Here is a 21,786-nt window from a genome sequence, read left to right as displayed (position 1 = left end):
GTGTACGCTCCTGCCCTGCTACACCTGCAACATGATCAGAGGGAAAGCCCTGCTGTACCTGCGATGTGATCAGACTGAAGGAAAGCCCTGCTGTACCTGCGATGTGATCAGACTGAAGGAAAGCCCTGCTGTACCTGCGATGTGATCAGACTGAAGGAAAGCCCTGCTGTACCTGCGATGTGATCAGACTGAAGGAAAGCCCTGCTGTACCTGCGATGTGATCAGACTGAAGGAAAGCCCTGCTGTACCTGCGATGTGATCAGACGGAAAACTCTAAGGGTTTCTGCCTCGCAGTTCTTCTGCTGCGCCATACTAGCTGAAATCTGTCCAGCGATTTTGATGCTCTCCCCGTCCTTCCACCCCAGCACTTTGACCTGTCGCACTCGCAGGGTGTTCTCTGGTCCCTTCAGCTCAATTTTCACAATCTGAGCATCAACCCTGGGGAGCTCGCTGGTGACCCAGCCGATATGTCTGGAGTCCAGGTCCACCTGATGAAAAAAATAGGAAATACAAATAAATTAATTACAAAAAATGATAACATCTGCTTGTTTCAATTTCACAATTTCCTGGTCAATCAGCCCAATTCCAAATAATGTACAGAATGTTAAGGTTGACTAGCCTATTTCACTGTATTCCCAAACTCTGATATCCACTGTATTACATACATGCAGAAAAACAATACTGTATGGGTTGTAATAATGTGTAATAAATGTCCCAAGCAAGTTTCAATAAAGCTGGAGTGTTTGTTTTAAATAAATGTCAAAATCTAACTAAAACATACAGCTGGACATAAGGGCATCTCCACTATTCAGTGGGGGATAAACCATGTATTTGTAATTTTATTTTAAAACATGTGCAACTACATTTGTTTCGCAATACAGACCTGGCTATAATTTTTAACAACTAAATGCAATAGCTTTTTATGAATGTTAACACATACAGAAAACTAGAGCCTTATCTTAATTAATACTACTGACCAGAAAGACGATCACACAAATCTGACTTAATTTGAATCACTATGCAATGCTCATACCTGTTTAATTCTGCAGAGATCTTCAACTGCCTTTCCATAAAGGAAAGTCATGGACGTGACTTTGTTCTGTAGAGGATAAAAGTGAAATGTTAAAAATACATGACTTTTTAAAATAATGAATATACACAGCTCCATACTCCATACATATTGCTGTTGTTTATAGGTTTAAAGTATTCCTTAATAAGTCAATTCCATAATATCTGTATGGATCACAAATGCGAAAGACTAAGTATCAACACTAAGAGAAAACAGAAAAACAATGTATAAAAACATTCAACAGGTTAAAACAAAAGCAAACACAGTTATCACCACCAAATACATTACAGATGTTTTATTATATAATAAGTGTATTATTTTGCAAGTGCATTTTATCCACAAAGAATAATTTAAATAACTTTAAAAAAAATGAAAGTGCAACAAAAGGGATGAAAACTCTTGTCCTTACTCCGATGTCCCTTGAGTTGTCCACATGCACAGAGACGTAGCGGGAGTTTATTCCCTTCACACAGCTGATGCTGATGCTCTTGGTCTTGTTCTTATCCTCGTCCCCTGACTCCCAGAAGGTTTCTGTGGACCCATCTGTTAGGCTGCCGATCATGGCTGGCCGGCTGGAGGTCTTGATGTCAACGATGCTCGTAAGATCTTTCAGGCAGGTGACAACACACAGCTCCTGTGACAGGAAACAAGCTTACTAGCAAAGTGTTGAAAAACTTTTTTTTTTTTTTTTTTTAATTTAGTAGTCGCCAATTGTTTTATAATTTTTTCTCCCAATTTGGAATGGCCAATTATTTTTAGGCTCAGCTCACCGCTACCACCCCCACGCTGACTCGGGAGCGGCGAAGACAAACACATGCTGTCCTCCGAAGCGTGTGCCGTCAGCCGACCACTGCTTTTTCACACTGCAGGCCCACCATGCAGCCACCTCAGAGCTACAGTGTCAGAGGACAACAGGGAAGCCCGCAGGCGCCAGGCCAGACTACAGGGGTTGCTGGTGCGCTGTGAGCCGAGGACTCTCTGGCCGACCTAAGCCCCCCCTCCCTGGGTGGCGCTCGGCCAATTGTGCGCCACCCCCTGGGAACTCCCGTCCACGATCGGCAGTGGAATATCCTGGACTCGAACCGGTGACGTCCAGGCTATAGGGCGCATCCTGCACTCCACGCGGAGCGCCTTTACCGGATGCGCCACTTATGAACCCCCTGAAAAACATTTCTGATCCATTCCTCTACAGGAACACGAAACATCCAATTTAATGATTTAACAAGAAACTGCAGTTGTAGCCAAGGTTCCATTGGTTTCCTGAGCCTCTCACCTGGTTAGTGGCTTCATATCCAGACTGCACACTGATGTTGAAGCTTTCCTCACTGTCTCCATCATCAGATTTGGATAGGATGTTGTTGATGTGGTGAAAGACATTGCTCTGGTGCAAGAACTGATGATCAGACTGCTTGAACTTCAGACTCCAGCATCTGCACACAAAAAAGGTATTTTTAATTTCCATTACATTGGATAAGAGGTGTTCTAGATTTCAGTTAAACATACTTAGTGACACTTAAGTACGTACTTGCATACAGACAGTCTGGCAGGCATTATTACATAGTCTCAGATACTCTTGTCTTCACCAAATTTAATCACAATTGAATAAGCAACAGGTATGGGTGATACCTCTACTATATTGCTTAAAGTTGGAAAAACACACTTCATCCCCGGATGGAGCCAGGCTACCAAATTCAATCCAATGGGAGCTAGCAGTGCATATGAAGGACGTCTGTCCAGTGATGAACATACCTAAGGGCCATCTGCTGCAGGGAGCTGCCGCTAGGCAGAGACATCATAAGGTCTGAGATGGTCTGCAGGAGCCGATGAAAGGTGTGGGGCAGAGGATGAGCTGCTTCTCCTGCAATCACGATATCGGACAGGGGGTGCTCACACACACGTGTGTCTTTCTCCTACACAGGGAGATAAAAAACACGCATTTAGCAACATCAGAAGAGCAGGACATGTTTGCTGGTAAATGTGTACATTTACCATAGGCTTTTTAAAAAAAAAATTTAAACACAATCACATTTTTTTTTCTCTACAGGAAAAACTTTCATTCGGATATAAAACCTTTCTTCAGCAAGGTCCGATCAGGTGTGTATCGGAATAATTTTCTAAGAGTGTTAGGATGGATTGAAACAAAAGCCGCTGGTGCCTCCAGTTTTAAGGCACTTCAAATATATGTAAGCTTTTAGTAACAGCAAATTATTATGTATTTTTTTATGTTTCTTGGGCTGCTTTGCAGGGCCATCAGACCCAACTGTGACTGATTTGTACAAAAGTGGGAAAAGGAATAAGTAGATAAATATATATATATATAAGGGATTCACATGAGTAGATAAACCATGGATTAGCAGACCAACAGCACCTGTTCAGCATTTTCCTTGTTTGCTTTGTTTTCTTCGTCCTCCTCCTCTTCTGGCTCACAGGGAGAAGGGGTCAGGGATGCCACAAAATGCCACAGGATGTCATGGAGAGAGGTGGTCTGGATGACGTTACACAGCAGCCAGTTAAAAGCCTGAAGGGCAAAAAAAGATAAGGCAAGTTTTGACCAGATATCAAATTTTGAATATCATGTGGTTTAAAATAAAATCCCACATACTTCTTCTTCATGATTCAACATTTTCATTACATTTAATTGTATTTATGAAAGTAAAAAGTGGATTTATACAGTAAGTCACCAGAGGAGGAAAAAAAAAGCAATGGAAATAATCTAGAGTTAAAGGCTACAGCACAGTATTTATATCTGTCCCTGTTTAGATTATTAAAAAAAGACCTCATGGTTGCAATATAATGTATCTTAAAAAAAAAAAAAGATTAAAGTTTAGTTTCTCATAGCAAATTATAATTTGCCAACTAAAATCCACATACATGCTATAATTTTTTGTTGTCTTGTAGCACGAAATATTTTTTCTTTCCATACAGAAATTGCAATAATCATTTTGTGATTGTCATATAAAAACAGAATGTATACCACACATTATCCTCTATCATGTACTCAAAGAACAGTCCCATGAGCTTGACCTAAATAAAGTAGGTTCATTATAACTGACCTCCATTGCAAACACTCTGCAGGCAGACTTCCTCAAGGCATGCCTCATCGCCACTTCCAGTCCTTCCAGGTCGTGGTGCTGGATGACAAAGGCCAGGACAGGCCACTGGAAATTACGCTCCCCTTTACTGAGTGAACCGTGGGCAGATATCAGCCGTGAGAGCTCCGGGGAGGGGTGTCGCAGGAGAGAAGAGCCCACTTCTGCAAGGCACAGCACACATACCCACTTATACATCAAGCTGGTTCTTTTAAAACCATCCCAAATACAGTAAACATATAAGAGAGGGGTTGAATGCGGCATCATTTGGCCATTGGTGTTTGCTAGAATTATGTATAAGGAGCTTTGTCACCATTCAACGTTGAAAGAATTTTCTGGCTAAATGTTTAACATTTAAGTTACACATGCCCATAAAACACAACTTCACTGTTTTAGTCTCCTATTCCACAAAAAGGTAAAACTCCAAAGTAGGAACCAACCTAACAAATGGTAAGTGGAATAACAAAAAATACAGTGTCTGTCTGGTAATTAGACTGAAGGTGTACCTGCATCTCCACTGTTGACTCTGCGTCTGGGAATGGCCTTCACTCGAGCAGTGGAGGTGGAGTTCTGCTTGTCATATTCGGATGCCACCACTGAGTAGGACCTTTGAAATACTGTGCGCTTGGCTGTGTCGCTGTCAGTAATGGGGCTTGTCTCCAAACTGAAAAATACAGAGTACCTCTAAGGAACTGAGCGTAGTTCATTCTCCATGGTCATTCATTAACCGTAGCTTTAGAGGACATTTCTGTCACATTTCTGTTAATATAATTGGAAATGCTTGAGAACTATTGGATGTGCACTAAAGGATGCAACTGATGCAAAAAGATAAAAGGACATATCGTACCTGTGAGGCAAGCATTTCATATTGCTTTCAGGCTCCTCAAAGACATTGGGGCTGGCATCTGGAGTGACTGATATATAAGGGGCTGGGACTGAGGTTGATCGCAAGTACCTCATCTCGTCTTGGAAAAGATTATCATCATGGTAGCCACCAAAATTCTCTGAATGTTGTCTGTACAAGGCAAGAAACAGATGACATAAAACTATTAAAACTCAGTAAAACTGAATACAATCGCAGTAATCTTCCACCATCTGGCGACTTGACTACAATCCTGATTAATTTCAAATATCTTTCTGTTCTTTTAGAATTTGCAAGTTCACTTTCATTAAATGTGGTATCATTGTTGAGAACAGCTAACACATTCATTTGTTTTTTAGTTAACTACATGGATCCACACATTCCTAAAAATAGCACCTGCTTACATTATCTTAACATTGGCTGCTCAAAACCAACATTAGGATTGCTTAAAAACAGAAACAGAAGCACAAACAAAAAAAAGCCCCAAAGTAAATGCAATAAAGTACTTCACCTAATGCAGGGATGTAGATACATGTCAGCTATTTTCATAATTTAATGATGCAAACCTTAGCGGTTTCACATCCCCAGACCACCTTGCTATTTATTAGACCATAACCCCTGCTAATGCGAGGCTGATTGCTCTTCATAGGAAGCTCACATGTATATTTATTTTACCCACACTAGTTTGTTACAAACAGAAACACTCCTTTCTATTTTATGTCAACATCCAAACAAGTACTCACTTGACAGTAACGAACCAGCACTGTTTCACAACAATAAGTCATATGGGTTGAAGGGGTCCCCTACCGTGCGAGAGTCTGCAGGTAGAGACAGCCAATCTTGTTGGGAATCTCCTCAGAGACACCCTCCTTGAGGCTGGGTAGATGGGTGTGGAAGGGTTTGGGTGGATGGTGACAGAGCATGTTGGGCTCCGCGGCACTACTCAGGGACAGCAGGAACAGGGCGTTGGCTTTGATGACTTGGTGAGCCTCCATGGTGGGGAGGGCTCGGGGGGTCTTGACCTGCATTGGTTTTTTCCTCGACTGCTTCACCTGATGGCCAGAAAGCTACTCAACTTAAATAGCCATAGGTTTAAATTGAATGCAATAGTAACACTGAGGAAGAATATACAAATGAAACCTGGGCATTGCTAGATTCATACAAAGAAGATTCAATCCTCAATTTCATTAAATTCATGGGCAATTTTTTTTCTTCCACATTGCTGTGAGTTCACTCTGTGTTACGGGAAACAGGGCTCCGTCTGAGCATTACACTTGCAATATAAAGCTGCACATACAATAGGAAATGTGAGGTGGGGTCCCATTAAGAGAGAGGAAATCACGTGCTACTATCAAACTCAAGAGTTGTGGTAGGATAAATGGGCTTTATCTGAGTGTAAATACAGTGAAGTCTGGAAAACTAAATTATTTCAGCAAAAACAATAAGGGCCAGTGAGAATGCTATATTACTGAGATTAATAACACATCTTTTAAAAGACTTAAATTGTTAAAATGAGTCCTGAAATAACATCAGCAAGGTTAAAAGACAAACAAACCTTTTCTCTTGCTGCTGTTTGCTTCTCGCGGAGGTATTTTTCCCTGCAGCGGTCACACACTAAATACCATGTGCTGCCTCCAATTCCTCCATCTCCACAGTTACCTGCCCAGCCTCCACAGAAGTGTCCAATGCTATTATAGCCTTGTCCTCCAGCATACCGACCACAACCTGCACCAAATACGCATTGAAATGAAACACACAAACAGAAAACATATGCTACTTTTAAGTCCCAGGTGCAGTCCCACCAAATTATGTCTAAAAAAAGTTATCCCCTTTATAATTATTATAGAAAGTTAATACTATTTGTCCTTGGTTGCCGAAGGACCAAGAGACAATAAGAATCTATACATACAAATCATACTTTACCTGGATGGGTTTGTCTCATGTGGTAGGTCACAGGGTAGGGATGAGATTCTCCACACAGCTCACAAATGGTGTCTTTCTCTGGCCCACCCATAGCAAGTTGGGCCATCTCTCCAAAGAGATTTCCTCTTGGCCGAACATCAGCCTTCTCCTTCTTCTTTTTCTCCTTTTTGGATTTCTTGCCATCTTTCTCATTCTCCTTTTTCTTCAGAATGGCACTGGAACCAGGGCTGGGGAAGATCATGTTCTGGGTGGCAGCTTTGATGGTGGCCATGGAGATGTCTTCCCAAAAAGCCACAAGGTGCTGTAAGGTCAGTGGAAGAGGGGACTTTGTCTTTGTGGTTGTTTGACTACAGGTCTCGTAGATTACTGTTTCAGCCTTCCCATCCTCACACTTCTCTGGCAGTGGAGGTTCCTTGAGCATGGAGAGGACCTTATTCTTGTTGATGCTGCCCATTTTTGAAATGTCAGGCCCGTGGGGAGAGATGTTGAACATGTTCAAGGCAGAGGAGATCTCTAGGGAGTGCCTGTTCTTCAGCTTGTTTTCCTTCTCATCCATGGCTTGCTGGCTGCTAAGGCTGCTCCTTATAGGTGCATGCTCCTTTGTGAGCTCAGGATTGAACTTTAAGAAGGATGAGCAGGCCATGGCATCATGAACAATGCCCTCATGCCAAAGAAAAGCTGCAAATACTGCACGGGCACACTCGGCTACTGATGGTGACATAGCTTGCTTGGCGGGCTCCACCAGGCGGGCATTCTCACCCTTAAAGAAGGGACCAGATTTCTCTTTCTTGGGCCTTACATGTCGGCCAGTTGTCTTGCGGCTGACTTTGGGGGATGACCTGGTTTCTTGCTCTTCCTTAACTGGAGCTTTCCCTATGCTGAAGTGGACTTTTGAGGAGCCTTCTTCAATGTTTCTGGCATCGGGGTTTTCATCATTACCATCATCATTGCTGGATGCCAGAGTGCTGGAGGTGCAGACCTCTACCACCTCACTGTGCAGGTTTTCCTGTACCACGTGGGGAGAGGGAGCTCGGTTTTCATCATTGTCACCAGCTTTCCCATCTTTTGGTGGGATTTTTGGTTTGGGTGAGGTGGAACGTCCACGTAGAGGCTCAGTTAGGGGAGGTTTTTTCTTACGGAGGGTGTCAGGATCTAGGGTATATGAGTCAGACTTTGACCTCTCCCTAGGTGGATCCAGTTTGGATTTTGAAGATGAGCTGACTATTTGAGGTAGGTTCTTTTCGTACGGGGATGTCGATCTTGGAGAACTAGTGCTGGAGGGACTGGATCTGCCAGATAACAAAGCCTTTGGTTTTGGAGAAGAGGACCTGGATCCTGGGGTAGGTGATTCTGCCCTTAATCCTGAGGTTCTGTCGGCTTTCAGTGCCTGAAGGGTATTGTGGTTCGGAGACAGCGACCTGCTGTGAGAGTCCGACCTCAACTTAGCCGTGTCAGATTTCAGTACGAGGGATTCACTGGCAGACATGCTTTCTGTGTTCTTCATCTTTACTTGGTCAGCAGAGACTCTGCTAACACGGCCATCCAATTTTGGGGATCTACTTTCTGTTTTGTGTTTCCCAGGTAGGTCTAACTTCCCAGCAGGAGATAAAGGCATAGCAGCTGTTGCTAAATTCCCTCTTTCACCTACACATCACAACAGATTAAATTAGCAAAACAATATTTTTTAAATTACATCAGTATATTATAAATATATTTTAAGAATCATACTACTACTACTACTACTACTACTACTACTACTACTACTACTAATAATAATATAAAAAAATCTCAATACAGAATTAATTTAATGAAACGTTTTTGGTTTGATTTTCCTTATTTCCAGGCAATCCAATATTTCTTATCAGTAACTATTGCCACTTAATTTATTTATTTCAAATCAATACTGTAATGAACAACGATGGTCTAAAATGTCTAGGCAACAATCCTAGCTCAACTGAAATACTGCAAAATGCATTACAATTTCTAAGACCTGTAAAATAAAAATAAATTAAAATAAAATAAAAAGCACCAGGGTATTTATTCCCTTTAGAATAGAGAAATTAGGACAAATGTATTGACCACAAAGTATATCAAAACATGATGGCATTTACAAGAACTTGTGAATGCTTTCTCTGGAATGTGTGAACATATGCAATATCGACCTTTATCACTGAAGGGCCCCCTGCCACATTCACAGGACAGTCACACTAGGTGCCTGTGGGACAAGACTGGACAGGACAGGACATTAGGCCTTATTGGTAAGTGATTGAAAATGATGAGCAGGCATTACTTCTTACGGTTATTCTTTATTAGTTTTATCAAGTTTATGGACAGTATGCATTAGTCCAGTGGTCCTCAAAGTGGTGCCCGTGAAGCATGGCCATTGTGCCTGCGGCAGCTGTTCTTAAATTATGGGTCGTGAACACATTTCTGGCAGGTCGTAGCGTGGGAAAATAAATAAAGCTTTAAAACACGTTTTCCAACAAAAGCATCACAGCAGTCTGTTGACAGTGCTGCTCGCTTATGCTGTGCTTGTACGTACTCAACATATTTTTTTTTCCTGAAGGGCCTCTGCGAATACGATCAACCAACTGAATATCTGCATTTTCTCTGCGGTAGCCCAATCATAAGTTAGCTGGGTGAGACATAAACTGTGTCTGTTTCAGTTGCAGGTGCAGACAGTAAATTTAACCAATAGGAGAGTCAAATAGCTGCCAAGATTTACGCCGCTGTCCAAGCATAAGCAAGCAGAGGCTGTTCACGGTATTCTGCATGAAAATTGAAGGCGAGTAGCCAATGGGAGGGAAAGATCTGACAGCTGTCTAATCATTCGTGAGCAGAGACGGGGTGTTAAAATGCCGGGTAAACACTTAATTTCGCCGACTGTTATTGAGAAAAATAATACATTTCAGTATTTAGAATTTCATTTTCTCTCTATATATTTTTTAATTTCATCAGACAAGGGAAACACCGTAGTAGATTTAGTTACGAATCCACTTTCTGTGAATAATTGTACTGGAGATGAGCGATCTTTAAAAGAGTAGTGTTGCCAAATTAAAACAAAGCGAGACGCTATCAATCCTTTTATTTTAGTTTATTCATGGTTATCTGTGTAAACATGCTATTTAAAAATATTTGCATTGCGTATTTTATATAAATTATTTAAAGAATAAGCACAGCACGTGCAATTACTGCCTGAGACTTGGCCTTATCAGAGTGACAGAGTGAGCCAAGAATAACTCCCACTAAAACTCATATATATATAATATATATATATATATATATATATATATATATATATATATATATATATATATATAGTGCCATGAAAAAGTATTTGCCCCCTGTCTGACTTTCTGCATTTTTGCACATTTTTCACATTGTATTTGGTCAGATTTTTTTGTGGGTTGTAGTAGTACATGAGGGAGTCTGAGAGAAAAAATGACACCAAAGTTTGGTGCTTCTTTCATTTGTTTGGTGTACAAGGTAATCAAACATGCAATCTTCAGGTGTGAAAAAGTTATTGCTCCCCTAGTTAACTCAACCCAATTAAAGGGATAATTAGGGTCAGCTGTTTGAGTACTTTGGTTAACAACCAGGCCTGATTTGGGCCAGCCCTGCCCAATACAAATCTGACTAACTTTGGCCCTTACCATCAGAGTGAAGTTGTCAGCACACAGGTTCTAGAGGCACATCATGCCACGAACAAAAGAAATTCCTGAAGACCTCCGGAAAAAAAGTTGTTGATGCCTATCAGTCTGGAAAGGGTTACAAAGCCATTTCTAAGGCTCTGGGGCTCCACTGAACCACAGTCAGAGCCATACTGTCCAAATGGAGAAAGCTTGGGACAGTAGTGAATCTTTCCCGGAGTGGTCGTACTGCCAAAATCTCTCCAAGAGCAAGGTGTAAAATCGTCCAGGAAGTCACAAAGAACCCTAGAACATCATCCAGGGATCTTGAGGCCTCTCTCTCCTCGGCTAAGGTCAGTGTTCATGACTCCACCATCAGAAAGACACAGGGCAAAAATGGAATTCATGGCAGAGTAGCAAGGCGGAAACCATTGCTCACTAAGAAGAACATGAATGCTCGTCTCAAGTTTGCCAAAAAGGATGATCCTCAAGAGTTCTGGAACAATGTTCTATGGACAGATGAGTCAAAAGTGGAACTTTTTGGCTGACATGGGCCCTGTTATGTCTGGCGAAAACCAAACACTGCATTCCACAGTAAGAACCTCATACCAACGGTCAAGCATGGTGATGGTAGTGTCATGGTTTGGGGATGCTTTGCTGCATCAGGACCTGGACGCCTTGCCATCATTGAAGGAACCATAAATTCTGCTCTGTATCAGAGAATTCTACAGGAGAATGCCAGGCCATCCGTCCGTGAGCTGAAGCTGAAGCGCAGTTGGGTCATGCAGCAAGACAATGACCCGAAACACACAAGCAAGTCTACATCAGAATGGTTGAAGAACAAGAAATTTAAAGTTTTGGAATGGCCTAGTCAAAGTCCAGACCTAAATCCCATTGAGATGTTGTGGCAGGACCTGAAATGAGCAGTTCATGCTGGAAAACCCACAAATGTCACTGAGTTGAAGCAGTTCTGCATGGAGAAGTGGGCCAAAATTCCTCCACGGCGCTGTGAGATACTAATCAATAACTACAGGAAGCGTTTGGTTTCAGTTATTGCTGCTAAAGGTGGCGTAACCAGTTATTGAGTCTAAGGGGGCGATTACTTTTTCACACAGGGGCATTGTGTGTTGCATAACTTTCTTTAATAAATAAATTAAATATGTATCAAATTTGTGTGTTATTTGTTTACTCAGGGTCCCTTTTATCTAATATTAGGTTTTGGTTAAAGATCTGATAACATTCAGTGTCACAAATATGCAAAAATGCAGAAAATCAGACAGGGGGCAAATACTTTATGACACTGTATATACATATACTGTAAATGTCGTGGGAAGGCAGTGTTTAAGATAAGAACCTATGCAATAGTCAGCGTGCCCGCAAACAGCCAAGTAAGATAAATTTATGCCTGTGCCCAAATTACTTTGAGTACCACTACCCAGCCCAACATATACTGTGTATAGAACCAACACCAAATTTCCCCCCTTTATTTGCAAGTAGTTTATTCAATTCACTATAGAAACTGTAGTGAAAACAAGTACAAAATAAATTTAAAAAATGAGCATCTAACAAATTATATATTTATGTGTTTTTACTTCTATTTAAACATTATGAGGAACAAAGTATTACACACCGCTCACAATATGCGCCTTAATTTCTTATAATAAATAAATAAAAATAAATAAATAAATAATAAAACTGCCGTTCCTAATGCAAGAAACCAAATGACACTTTTGATGTATGGTAAGAAATGAATCAGAAAGAAGCAGTATCAATTAAATCCCAGCTTTGTGTGCATTTTGCTGGCCAAGCAATGGCATGCATACCCACCCTTTTTTTTGTGAGCTAGTGATGAGCGAGCAGAGCCTGGCCCAGCTACACTGCTACTTTTGTGCACACGCTCACGTGAAGCAAGGTTGCGAGATGAAGCGTCTATAGCGAAAAACAGTGGCAGGTAAGCGACAGAGTTTAAAATGGAAGAAAACTATTAGGAAAAAAAAGAGATACACAACAGGCACACAAAGCAATTTCAAATGCATGAACTGGTGGTGTACTTGTATTCAAACTGGTCTACACTTAATACACCTATCAGGACCCCCAACTGTACTGTAACACGGGCTTGGAAAAACAGTTCTAATCTCTCTTCAGCAAAATGTATTGCTCTGGTTTTGCTGTTTGTCTTTTTGTCTTGTAGTAATATAAAAAATAAAAATAAACCTTTTTTTTTTCTTTCTTTTTTTTTAAATTTGTTTATTTTTTTTTTTTTTAAATTTAGTCGTTGCCAATTAGTTTTTATTATTTTCTCCCCAATTTGAAATGCCCAATTATTTTTAGGCTCAGCTCACCGCTACCACCCCTGCGCTGACTTGGGAGGGGCGAAGATGAACACACGCTGTCCTCCGAAGCGTGTGCCGTCAGCCGCCCGCTTCTTTACACTCTGCAGACTCACTGTGCAGCCGCCTCAGAGGACAACGCAGCTCTGGGCGGCTTACAGGCAAGCCCGCAGGCGCCCGGCCAGACTACAGGGGTCGCTGGTGCGCGGTGAGCCGAGGACACCCTGGCCGACCTAACCCTCCCTCCCCCCGGGCGACGCTCGGCCAATTGAGCGCCGCCCCCTGGGAGCTCCCGTCCACAGTCGGCTGTGGAATAGCCTGGATTCGAACTCTCGACATCCAGGCTATAGAGCGCATCCTGCACTCTAGCGAGTGCTTTTACTGGATGCGCCACTCGGGAGCCCCCAAAATAAAAATAAAACTTTGACAAATATTTCATCTGGTACTCATTGGAACATTAAGAAAGATTGTACACTAGGTTTCCTTTAGTAATTCTAAATGTTTTACAATTGACTGTGTAACTATAAATGAACATTTTGTTTACACTTTTTTTCACATTGACTTGTGAATTATCTATTTTCCTGCTTTAACAGTGTGGGCAAGTGCAAAGGCAAGAAACTGCTAAGAACAGCAGATACTTTTTTTTTTGGGGGGGGGGGGGGGGGGGGTTGGTATTAATGCAGGGCCTAATAAGTTACAGTACATTCCTGTGTTACAGGTTAGGTGACTCAATCAGGGAATACAAAAAAGGACTTCTGGGGTTGTGACATGATAAATGGGTTTCACTTGGAAAAAAGGAAAGAGCAGCAAAACAATGAGAACATTGTTATACTACAAAGAGGTCACATCTTTGTAATGTAGAACCTTAAAGCTGTAATAACCAAGGCTTTTAAAAAGACATAACACAATAAGGCAAAACTGTACTCCCCTACAATCTGGTTTAGCACAACTTCCAAAATATTTAACTGTGCTTGTCCACTGTTCCAATACTTAGAAGTGCAGCCCTAGCTGAATTTACATGGTCTTTATGTATCTTTATTCCACAGTGCAACGGGGGAATCTGAAAACTAAGCAATACAAGTTCCAAACAAAAATATATTTAAGTAGTTGCTCTTTTAGGCCCAGTGGACATTTGTGGAAGAAGAATCACAATCTCCTAACTCTCATCAATAATCTGTTCAACTGAAAACCACAAAAACAATAATAAAAAAAGGCATTCCTGCATCAGTTCATTTTCAGAAAAGGATCAAGCATATTGAGTCTGGACAACAAGGACCAATGGGTTAATCATCCAGGGAGGTCAGAGGCAGTATTTTTCAGTTGCTTCAAAGCTCATGTCAAATAAAGTGGAAATGACAAGGAATGGTGCAGAACGTATGTCAGGCAACTAAAGGGTACTACGAAAGCCATGGTAAAGGTCCCACGCACTCACACACACACACACACAATCCCAAAAAGAAAAACAGCGTGTGCAGGTGGCACAGACAGACAGACTTACTCGGAAGCTGTGGTTGAGGCTGAGGCTGCTGGAAGGAAAGGGACTGTCCAAACACAAATGGGCTGTGGACAAGGGAAGAGGGAGGTTTGGCAGCTTGCTCAAATACGGAGGGAGCTGGGAGGAAAGGCCGAGACTGAACAGAATTCAGTATGGCACTCAACTGGTCACCTGCAATGTGGAAGACACGGAAAACTAGAGCTTTTACTAACCACTGTCATCACAATATCGCTTAAAAATGCAGGGGCTGTTTGGGAGTGGGGGAAAAATAGTCGTCACTAGCTAAATATGGCAATGACTATGTTTTTTTTTCTCCCCCAGTTAAACAGTATATATACACAATCCATTGCCTTCTTGCATAAAAAACTCAGGACTATGCAGTAGTAGCAGGGGTGTGCTGGTCACAAGTGGATTGCTCATCTGCGGTTTAACCCTTTGCCCTTTAGAAAGCACTGTCAAAAGGCATCCGTGTACATTTAAATAGGCTATTGACAAAAGGCGAGGCACCAATTACCAAGACCATAGAGGAATTATTACAAATGTGAACCATTTCACTGTTGCTTCACTGTTCTGAGTAATAGGCTATTTGGTTAGGCTGATAAGTTCCTAAGAGTAGTTTTATTGGATGCTACTTGGTGAAAATAGGGAGGTCAGTAACAGGTAAAGGGGTAAAATAAGCCAGCTAGCTAAACCACATAGAGGCAAGTCTCAGTACAGAGTAGAGGGCAGCAGTCAGCTCTAAAGTCTAGTTTGGTGCCTGGTTAAAGTGACCCCTAAGATGGGATGGAAGGAAGGTTCCTCAAAGGGAGTTTTTTTTGCCCATGCAGAGAGAGTGATAACGACACACACTTCATGCACAATTCAAAAGTAAACACATGCAAAACTAGAACCGAGAGGGTTTTCGTGGGTTTACAACACTGAACAGATGTTGTTGCCTAGAGTTATTAGGAGCCTATTCATTTTGGCTGTAGTATCATCTGCAATAACATTTAATTGCCTTGGCATTTTATTTATTTTATTTTTAAAAATCATCATAAAAATGGCTGAACGAATACAAATCTGTTAAAGGTTTTATAAAATACATCTATTCTCATACTTAACAGGATAGGGCAACAGGCTTTATTACTTGAGCTTTTATAAAGCAGATATTGCTGTATAATAAAAAAGCTACTAGTACTATTTTATCTTCGATAGGACATGGTTTTATCGTCTACCACTGAGTTTACATAATTGTGTCATTTTTCTGCTTAATGCATCCAATTCTTGGTCCCTACTAAACAAAAAAAAAATGGTAATACATTTGCATTTAAGTATGTTGAAAAGTCGAAATCATACATATGTGTTGTAACTATATCCTGATATCCTGATGTAACTATCACCGACGCTGTTATCTGCTCTGATATTGACTCGTATTTTGTAATATACTTGTACTTACTAGAGCTGAAGTCATTGTATTTTATCTTGCTCTTAATTGTATTAATACTTGTACTGTGATTCTTGAAATGTATTTGGTTTACAACTGTAAGTCGCCCTGGATAAGGGCATCTGCTAAGAAATAAATAATAATAATAATAATAATAATAATAATAATAATAATAATAATACATACCCACTGCCAAGAATATAAACTACATACAACACATGCCAAAGCACAGTTTAATCAAAACTAGTTTAAAGATTTTGCCTTTAACTGCACATCTCCTGTCAACTGTCCATGCGAAATTGATCCTTTCAATTTGGTGACGTTTCCAGGTTATAGCCATAGCATACTGGTATCAGTACCATATGGGAAAAATCTATACTCCTGCAAGTTTCACTAAATTAATTTAATATGCTCAACAGGCACCTTGATTATATTTATTTAATGCCTCATGTGGGTATATTTAATATCAAACTAGTGCTGTTTCTTTCCTTTTTAAATATAAAGGTAAAGTACATTATTAAAAAATAATGGCAAGCTACTGTAAAACTATTGCCATCCATAGTATTGAAACATTAACCAAAATATAAGTCTATTATTAAATTAATACATTGTCCTGCCAAACATTAGCACCCACTAGTAACAAAAGGAAGTATTAAATGGATGCTGAAATATCTGCTGAAGTCTCAAACAATTGTTGCATTTATTTCTAGAGATTTACAGTTCTTTGGTTGTACTCTGTCTGACATTATGCAGCAGTCAAGTAAAAAGTACACACTTCTCTTTGTTCATTTCTTTGCACTAAAAAACTCAAATGTGACCACTTGAAATGTGACTACCTTATGGTAGTCATTTAAAGGAGCATTCTAGAGAACTGGACATCATTTTAGAGAACTGGACATCAATCTGCACCGTGTTACTGTTTTAACCTTGCACAAACTAAAGATACAAGACAGTAAGAGAAACACAAACAACCTATTTGTACCTTAGTAGACCAAATGATACAGCAGGCATGACAAAAAACCAAAAAAACACGACGGAGGGGGTCCGAAGTTCCTACACTTACAATACCAAAATGAAACAACTGTCTCATTTGTTTGTTCACTAGTCTTTGCAGCATTTGCAAAATCTACTTTTCTATATGTAGTGATTCGTTTTGTTTTTTATTGTAAATTTTTTTAAACAAGTCAGACAATCTTAACAAGAGGATTTGTTTCAGCAGTAAAAAGGTCACAAAAAAGCCCAGTATGCAAAAACATAGAATAACTAAGTTAGGCAAAAGACAGCATTAAAAAGAAACAGCACAGATCTGCGAGTACAGAAAAAATCACAGCACACAGGCAAAACTAAACAAACAAAACAATGGTAAGAGAAATCAATAAAAAAATGTCTAATATGCTGTTCATTTTATGAACAGCATATTTCTTTTTATTTATGCTGCTAAATATTCCTGGTTCTCATGAGTGTCTCAATATTTTTTTAATGGGGCCACGAGGAATTCAAATAATAGACAATGGAAATGTTATAAGTAGGGCTTCTGTTTTTCAGGTTTTATTAATTGTATTTTACAGGGCTTATTTTTAGCTATTTGAGTAAATCGTTTTTTTCGGGGCTTTCGTTTTAACCCAATGGTCATGGCCACATTCTTCTGGGGTTTTTGTGTGTAGGCATTTTTGTACATTTTGCCACAATTCTGTTTTAAATCCTCTGTATCTTAACTGTAATACAGCTTTAAATCCCGCTAACAAGCCTCCATCCTGATTGTAATCTTGTTTTAAATCTCGCAAGCGGAGTCTCCAATAGAAATGTAAGAATGTGCTGTCACTCAGTAGTTGGAGCGGGTTTAAAGTATTCAGAACGAATCAACGATAGATACAAGTCAGGAAGCAGCACTGGGAAATGTATTTATTATTATTTTTGTAGTAGGTTATATTTTTTTTAATGGGAAACGTCAACGTGAATAGATTAACCATTTCCACAGTTTTCTGGTACTTATTGGCTATCCACCGATTTATTTATTTTTTGTATCCGGGGTGTTTTATCGGGTTTTATCGGTTAAAACCAAAAATCAGAAGCCCTAGTTATAAGATATGATTTTGTCTTTGGGGTAGCCCTTGAGTGCTTAGAATGAAAGCACTGCCGGGGTTAAACTAGAATGTTCCCAGCACTAACAATTTCTGGTAAATGATACATCTAATCATCTCATTCCGATTTGCCTAATGATGTACATCCGTTTGCTCGTTCAATATGAGATATAGATATCAGATGAACAATATAATTTCCTCCGATTCAAATCAGTCAAGTCCGTCATTCAAATTGTAACTGTTATGGAGAGGTTAAACTCAGTGTATTTTGTTTTAAATATAGTTTTCCCAGATCTCACAAATACTGCACTTTGAATGTGAGAAATGGATTTGATCTGTCAAATGTAGGCTTCTAAGCAAACTGCATGTACAGAAATAGTGTTGGGGTTTTCAGTTTATTCTTTCCTTTCACTCAAATAGCTTCAGATTTGTACTCACCTTTATTATTTGAAATCCCATAGTCATATCCTTGGGCACCGTTGGCAGCAGCATCCCTATTGAAAGCTTGAATAGAGAAAGGACTTGGAGGTGGTGTTTGTGCTCCTTGATCCAATATTACTTGCTCTGTTATAAAAGACAGCTGGATTAGTTCAAACATGCCTTCAGCATAACCACTACAGGGAGGAAATGTGTGCTGTAAAACTCTCCACATTGTAGACCTTGAAGGGACCCAGCTCCCGATGATCTCAATGTGATGTACAGAACAATCTTCTTTCTGTTGTTTTTTTTAAACCAAAGTGCAATTTGAAGTCATTTTCTGACAGTCAAATGTAACTATTAAATGTTACTAAACTAGTAACAAACACCTATATTCTGAGCTGCTTGTTACCAGTTTTATAACATTATTATTTTGATAACAAATTGTGCAAATTGCACACATTATTTTTACAACTAAGTTACAGCATAAGACAGTTTTGACACAATGTTTTTTTTCTTAGTAAAAAGGCAAACTTTATCATAACAGTTGGTATAAATTAAATATCATATAACGATATAGGATGTTGCCTAATAAGCAGGTAGCTTGCTTGCTGGTATAATCCTGTAGAGAATGTGCACCAGCTAGTTCAACTGACTGCTCGAAGTAAACGCCCCTAGGCAGTTTTACATCCTCTCTACATGTATAATGAGCTACAGTATCACATACGGCCTTTAAATGATATCAGGAACACGACAGCTATGCATATTTAACAGGTGGTCTTACCCTCTTCATGTCGAAGGTACTGATTGCCTCCCCGATCTCTCGCAAGAGACCAGGCCTCTCCTTCATCACTTTCACAAAACTCCACTATACTGTTCTTATCCAACTGCACCCAAGTGCCTTCTGAGTTTGTCACCTGGTACACAAACAATGCTTTTTATCTCATGCCACACATTTTCTTGTATTTTTTTAACATCAGTCAATTGGAGCAAGCTGAGTTAAACTTTTAAAAAAATGTAAATAATATACAATGCAATCTATTGTTGTATAATATATATTTGTAGTACAGTATTAAGTTGTAGTCATACAATAATGCTGATAACTAAAATTATTACAATCATTGGGCCTACTGCTATAAAACAGGCCCTATTCTTTTGCTGTTGCAATACAATTATTGTTATTGATCTGAAAGGGATATTATAAACCCTCTCCTCCTGTAGAAAGAGGCTCCATTAAAACAAATGCAAAACATAAAAGGGCAATTATTTGCTTTGCTAAATTGCCCATTACAATAGCATAAGCATTCAAACATTTGAAATATTACTGATACTTATTTTAGACATTTATTATTTGCAATCTGTAGTTGAAAGGAAAAATTGTTAAGGGTTAGTCTGTAAAAGAACTGACACACTGCAAAACACACAAGGAGCCTTAAAGGCCATTCAAGAAACAGCATGACACACCACATCTCAAATTAAAGTCTTAGCAGTATGCAGCGCCTCTGGAGAGGAACCAGAGGCAGCATTCAAATCTGTTAAGAAAAAAAAGGAAAGAAAAAACAGTAGACATGAATGGTTGAAAAAATGCTGGAGCATTTCCATTGCTATTAGTATATTTATGGTTTCTCAGACCTTAAGCAAGTTTTTGGACAGATATTTCACCCTGCATTTCAGATACTGACTCTGCAGGCCCAATGTTATTCATGTTATTCTTAATGGCATCAACGCACCCCACAGTAACTAAAGAACGATGTTTTCCCCCATTAGAACATCATAGTTTTGACTCCTTGAACAAAGAAAAGACTGACACTCTAAAAGCAAGACTATTAGGACCATCAATTTAAACCTCTATGTTTATCAAATTATATAGTAACAGAAAAGGAAATGTTGCAGCCATTATAGGTTACATATAGGAGACTGTTGCTCAGAAAGTTGCAGGGAAAAAAGCAAGTTATTGATAAAAACCCACACTCAGAAGAATGACAGAACATGCATACCAGCAGAGTCCACATTAACCCTTGCACAAAATCAGAGTGTTACTGTGATTGCTGCTTTTGCAAAAGTGCAAAAACCTGGCAACTATGAAGTGATGATTGGTAGCCACAAGAACACACTTGGATCCATACCTCGCCTACCGCCTTGACTTTGTTTCCCAGAACTAACATTCCAATTGGGATACCTCTAAGGTTAGGGCAGCTTCTGATGTTGTGACCCGAGGGTCCAGTCTTCACTACCTTATAAACGCCTGGTCCGCCATGCAGGCACAGCCTGTCCTGCTCTCTCACGGACACTTCATGGGAGCGCCGAGCATTGACCTCCTTAAAATAATCATCAGAATGCATTCTGGACTCCTAGAAAAGCCAAGAGAATTGAGTCAGTCTTTACCTTATCACATCATTGTTTTTAAAATGAAGCTCAGTTTGCATATGGCTACTGTAATATGTGGAGTGAAATATTTGCTACATATGCTATAAATGAACTGGCCCTGATGGATCCTTTTGATAGCATTAGTTTCTTGTTCTCCAACAGGCTCTCTGACTGAACCTACTCTAATGCCCTATTCAGCCAGTGCTAAGTCCAAACTAAAATCCCAATATCACATTTTTTAACATTACTGCTAGTTCAAATCCAACATATGGACTATTCTTTGTTATATAACAGGGGAGTCAAACATACGGCCCACGGGCCTGATCCGGCCCACGGAATATTTGAAAGGCAAAAAAAAAAAATTGCCTGTCAGAAATTATTTTTTCTGTGTGAGATTTTACATATATTGTCGCGGGGGCTTTATTCTGGATTTATTCTGCTGGAGCCACTGCTCGCTTTCCCTTGCTGGAAGCATTCTAAAATGCTCTCTCAGATTATCCCTGGGGGTGCTGGCCCCGCCTCTCCAGCTGTAAGTCCCACCCCTTATCCCACCCCATCATCATACCGGTACATCATTTTGAGGGTGTGTTCCTGCCTGAAATTGGATATGGATAATTTTCAATGCCTTGGTAAGTAATTTTTTCCATTAAGTATTTAATAAGAAATTATAATTTAATCTAAGGCAACATATTGTCATCTTTATCTTTGAAAAAATAATCCATACCAGTCTGGTTTAATTTATAATACAATAGAGATCCTTTAAAAATCCACATTACTGTTTTCCATCATAAATAAAATGTTTATACATTTTATGAAAAAATATTTTTTTTATGAAAAAAAGATGCAAAAAATATATTTCTATCGCCCAAACTCAGTCTGAGGGTGTATACTATAAATTGCAAGGCTTTGAAAGCTTTATTTAACATGCAGCACAATAGTCAGTAATGAAGGTCCAGAGACTCTATGAAAAGTACAGGGCTACGAGGCCCCGGGGGCTCTATTACCACTACGGGGCCCCGGGGGCTCTATTACCACTACAGGTCAGTTTCTGTCTGCAATATTATGATACAGGTCATACTTGCAAAATAAATGACTCGTATA

General features: G+C 39.8%; 1 protein-coding gene across 22 annotated transcripts in view; it reads right to left on the bottom strand.

The window, feature by feature from the left end:
* Nucleotides 1–21,786, bottom strand: part of mycbp2 (MYC binding protein 2) — a 98,158-nt gene that overhangs the window by 9,838 nt on the left and 66,534 nt on the right. For 11 of the 22 annotated variants that reach the window (XM_059029314.1, XM_059029326.1, XM_059029318.1 and 8 more), the window contains 17 exons: nucleotides 20,445–20,669; nucleotides 19,103–19,235; nucleotides 18,340–18,465; nucleotides 14,401–14,568; nucleotides 12,400–12,501; nucleotides 6,944–8,587; nucleotides 6,576–6,745; nucleotides 5,828–6,087; nucleotides 5,006–5,173; nucleotides 4,665–4,822; nucleotides 4,123–4,322; nucleotides 3,438–3,587; nucleotides 2,819–2,979; nucleotides 2,343–2,499; nucleotides 1,479–1,703; nucleotides 1,034–1,099; nucleotides 249–488 (listed from right to left, as the gene is read on the bottom strand). In XM_059029314.1, coding sequence (XP_058885297.1) covers nucleotides 249–488; nucleotides 1,034–1,099; nucleotides 1,479–1,703; nucleotides 2,343–2,499; nucleotides 2,819–2,979; nucleotides 3,438–3,587; nucleotides 4,123–4,322; nucleotides 4,665–4,822; nucleotides 5,006–5,173; nucleotides 5,828–6,087; nucleotides 6,576–6,745; nucleotides 6,944–8,587; nucleotides 12,400–12,501; nucleotides 14,401–14,568; nucleotides 18,340–18,465; nucleotides 19,103–19,235; nucleotides 20,445–20,669 — 4,353 coding nt within the window. The remainder of the gene's footprint in view (nucleotides 1–248; nucleotides 489–1,033; nucleotides 1,100–1,478; nucleotides 1,704–2,342; nucleotides 2,500–2,818; nucleotides 2,980–3,437; nucleotides 3,588–4,122; nucleotides 4,323–4,664; nucleotides 4,823–5,005; nucleotides 5,174–5,827; nucleotides 6,088–6,575; nucleotides 6,746–6,943; nucleotides 8,588–12,399; nucleotides 12,502–14,400; nucleotides 14,569–18,339; nucleotides 18,466–19,102; nucleotides 19,236–20,444; nucleotides 20,670–21,786) is intronic. The other 11 variants (XM_059029323.1, XM_059029328.1, XM_059029334.1 and 8 more) reach the window with 9 other exon arrangements.

The sequence above is a fragment of the Acipenser ruthenus genome, chromosome 8, assembly GCF_902713425.1.
Source record: "Acipenser ruthenus chromosome 8, fAciRut3.2 maternal haplotype, whole genome shotgun sequence".
Lineage (NCBI taxonomy): Eukaryota > Metazoa > Chordata > Actinopteri > Acipenseriformes > Acipenseridae > Acipenser > Acipenser ruthenus.
The sequence above is the reverse complement of the archived record's forward strand: the minus strand, read 5'-3'. Positions and strand labels throughout refer to the sequence as shown.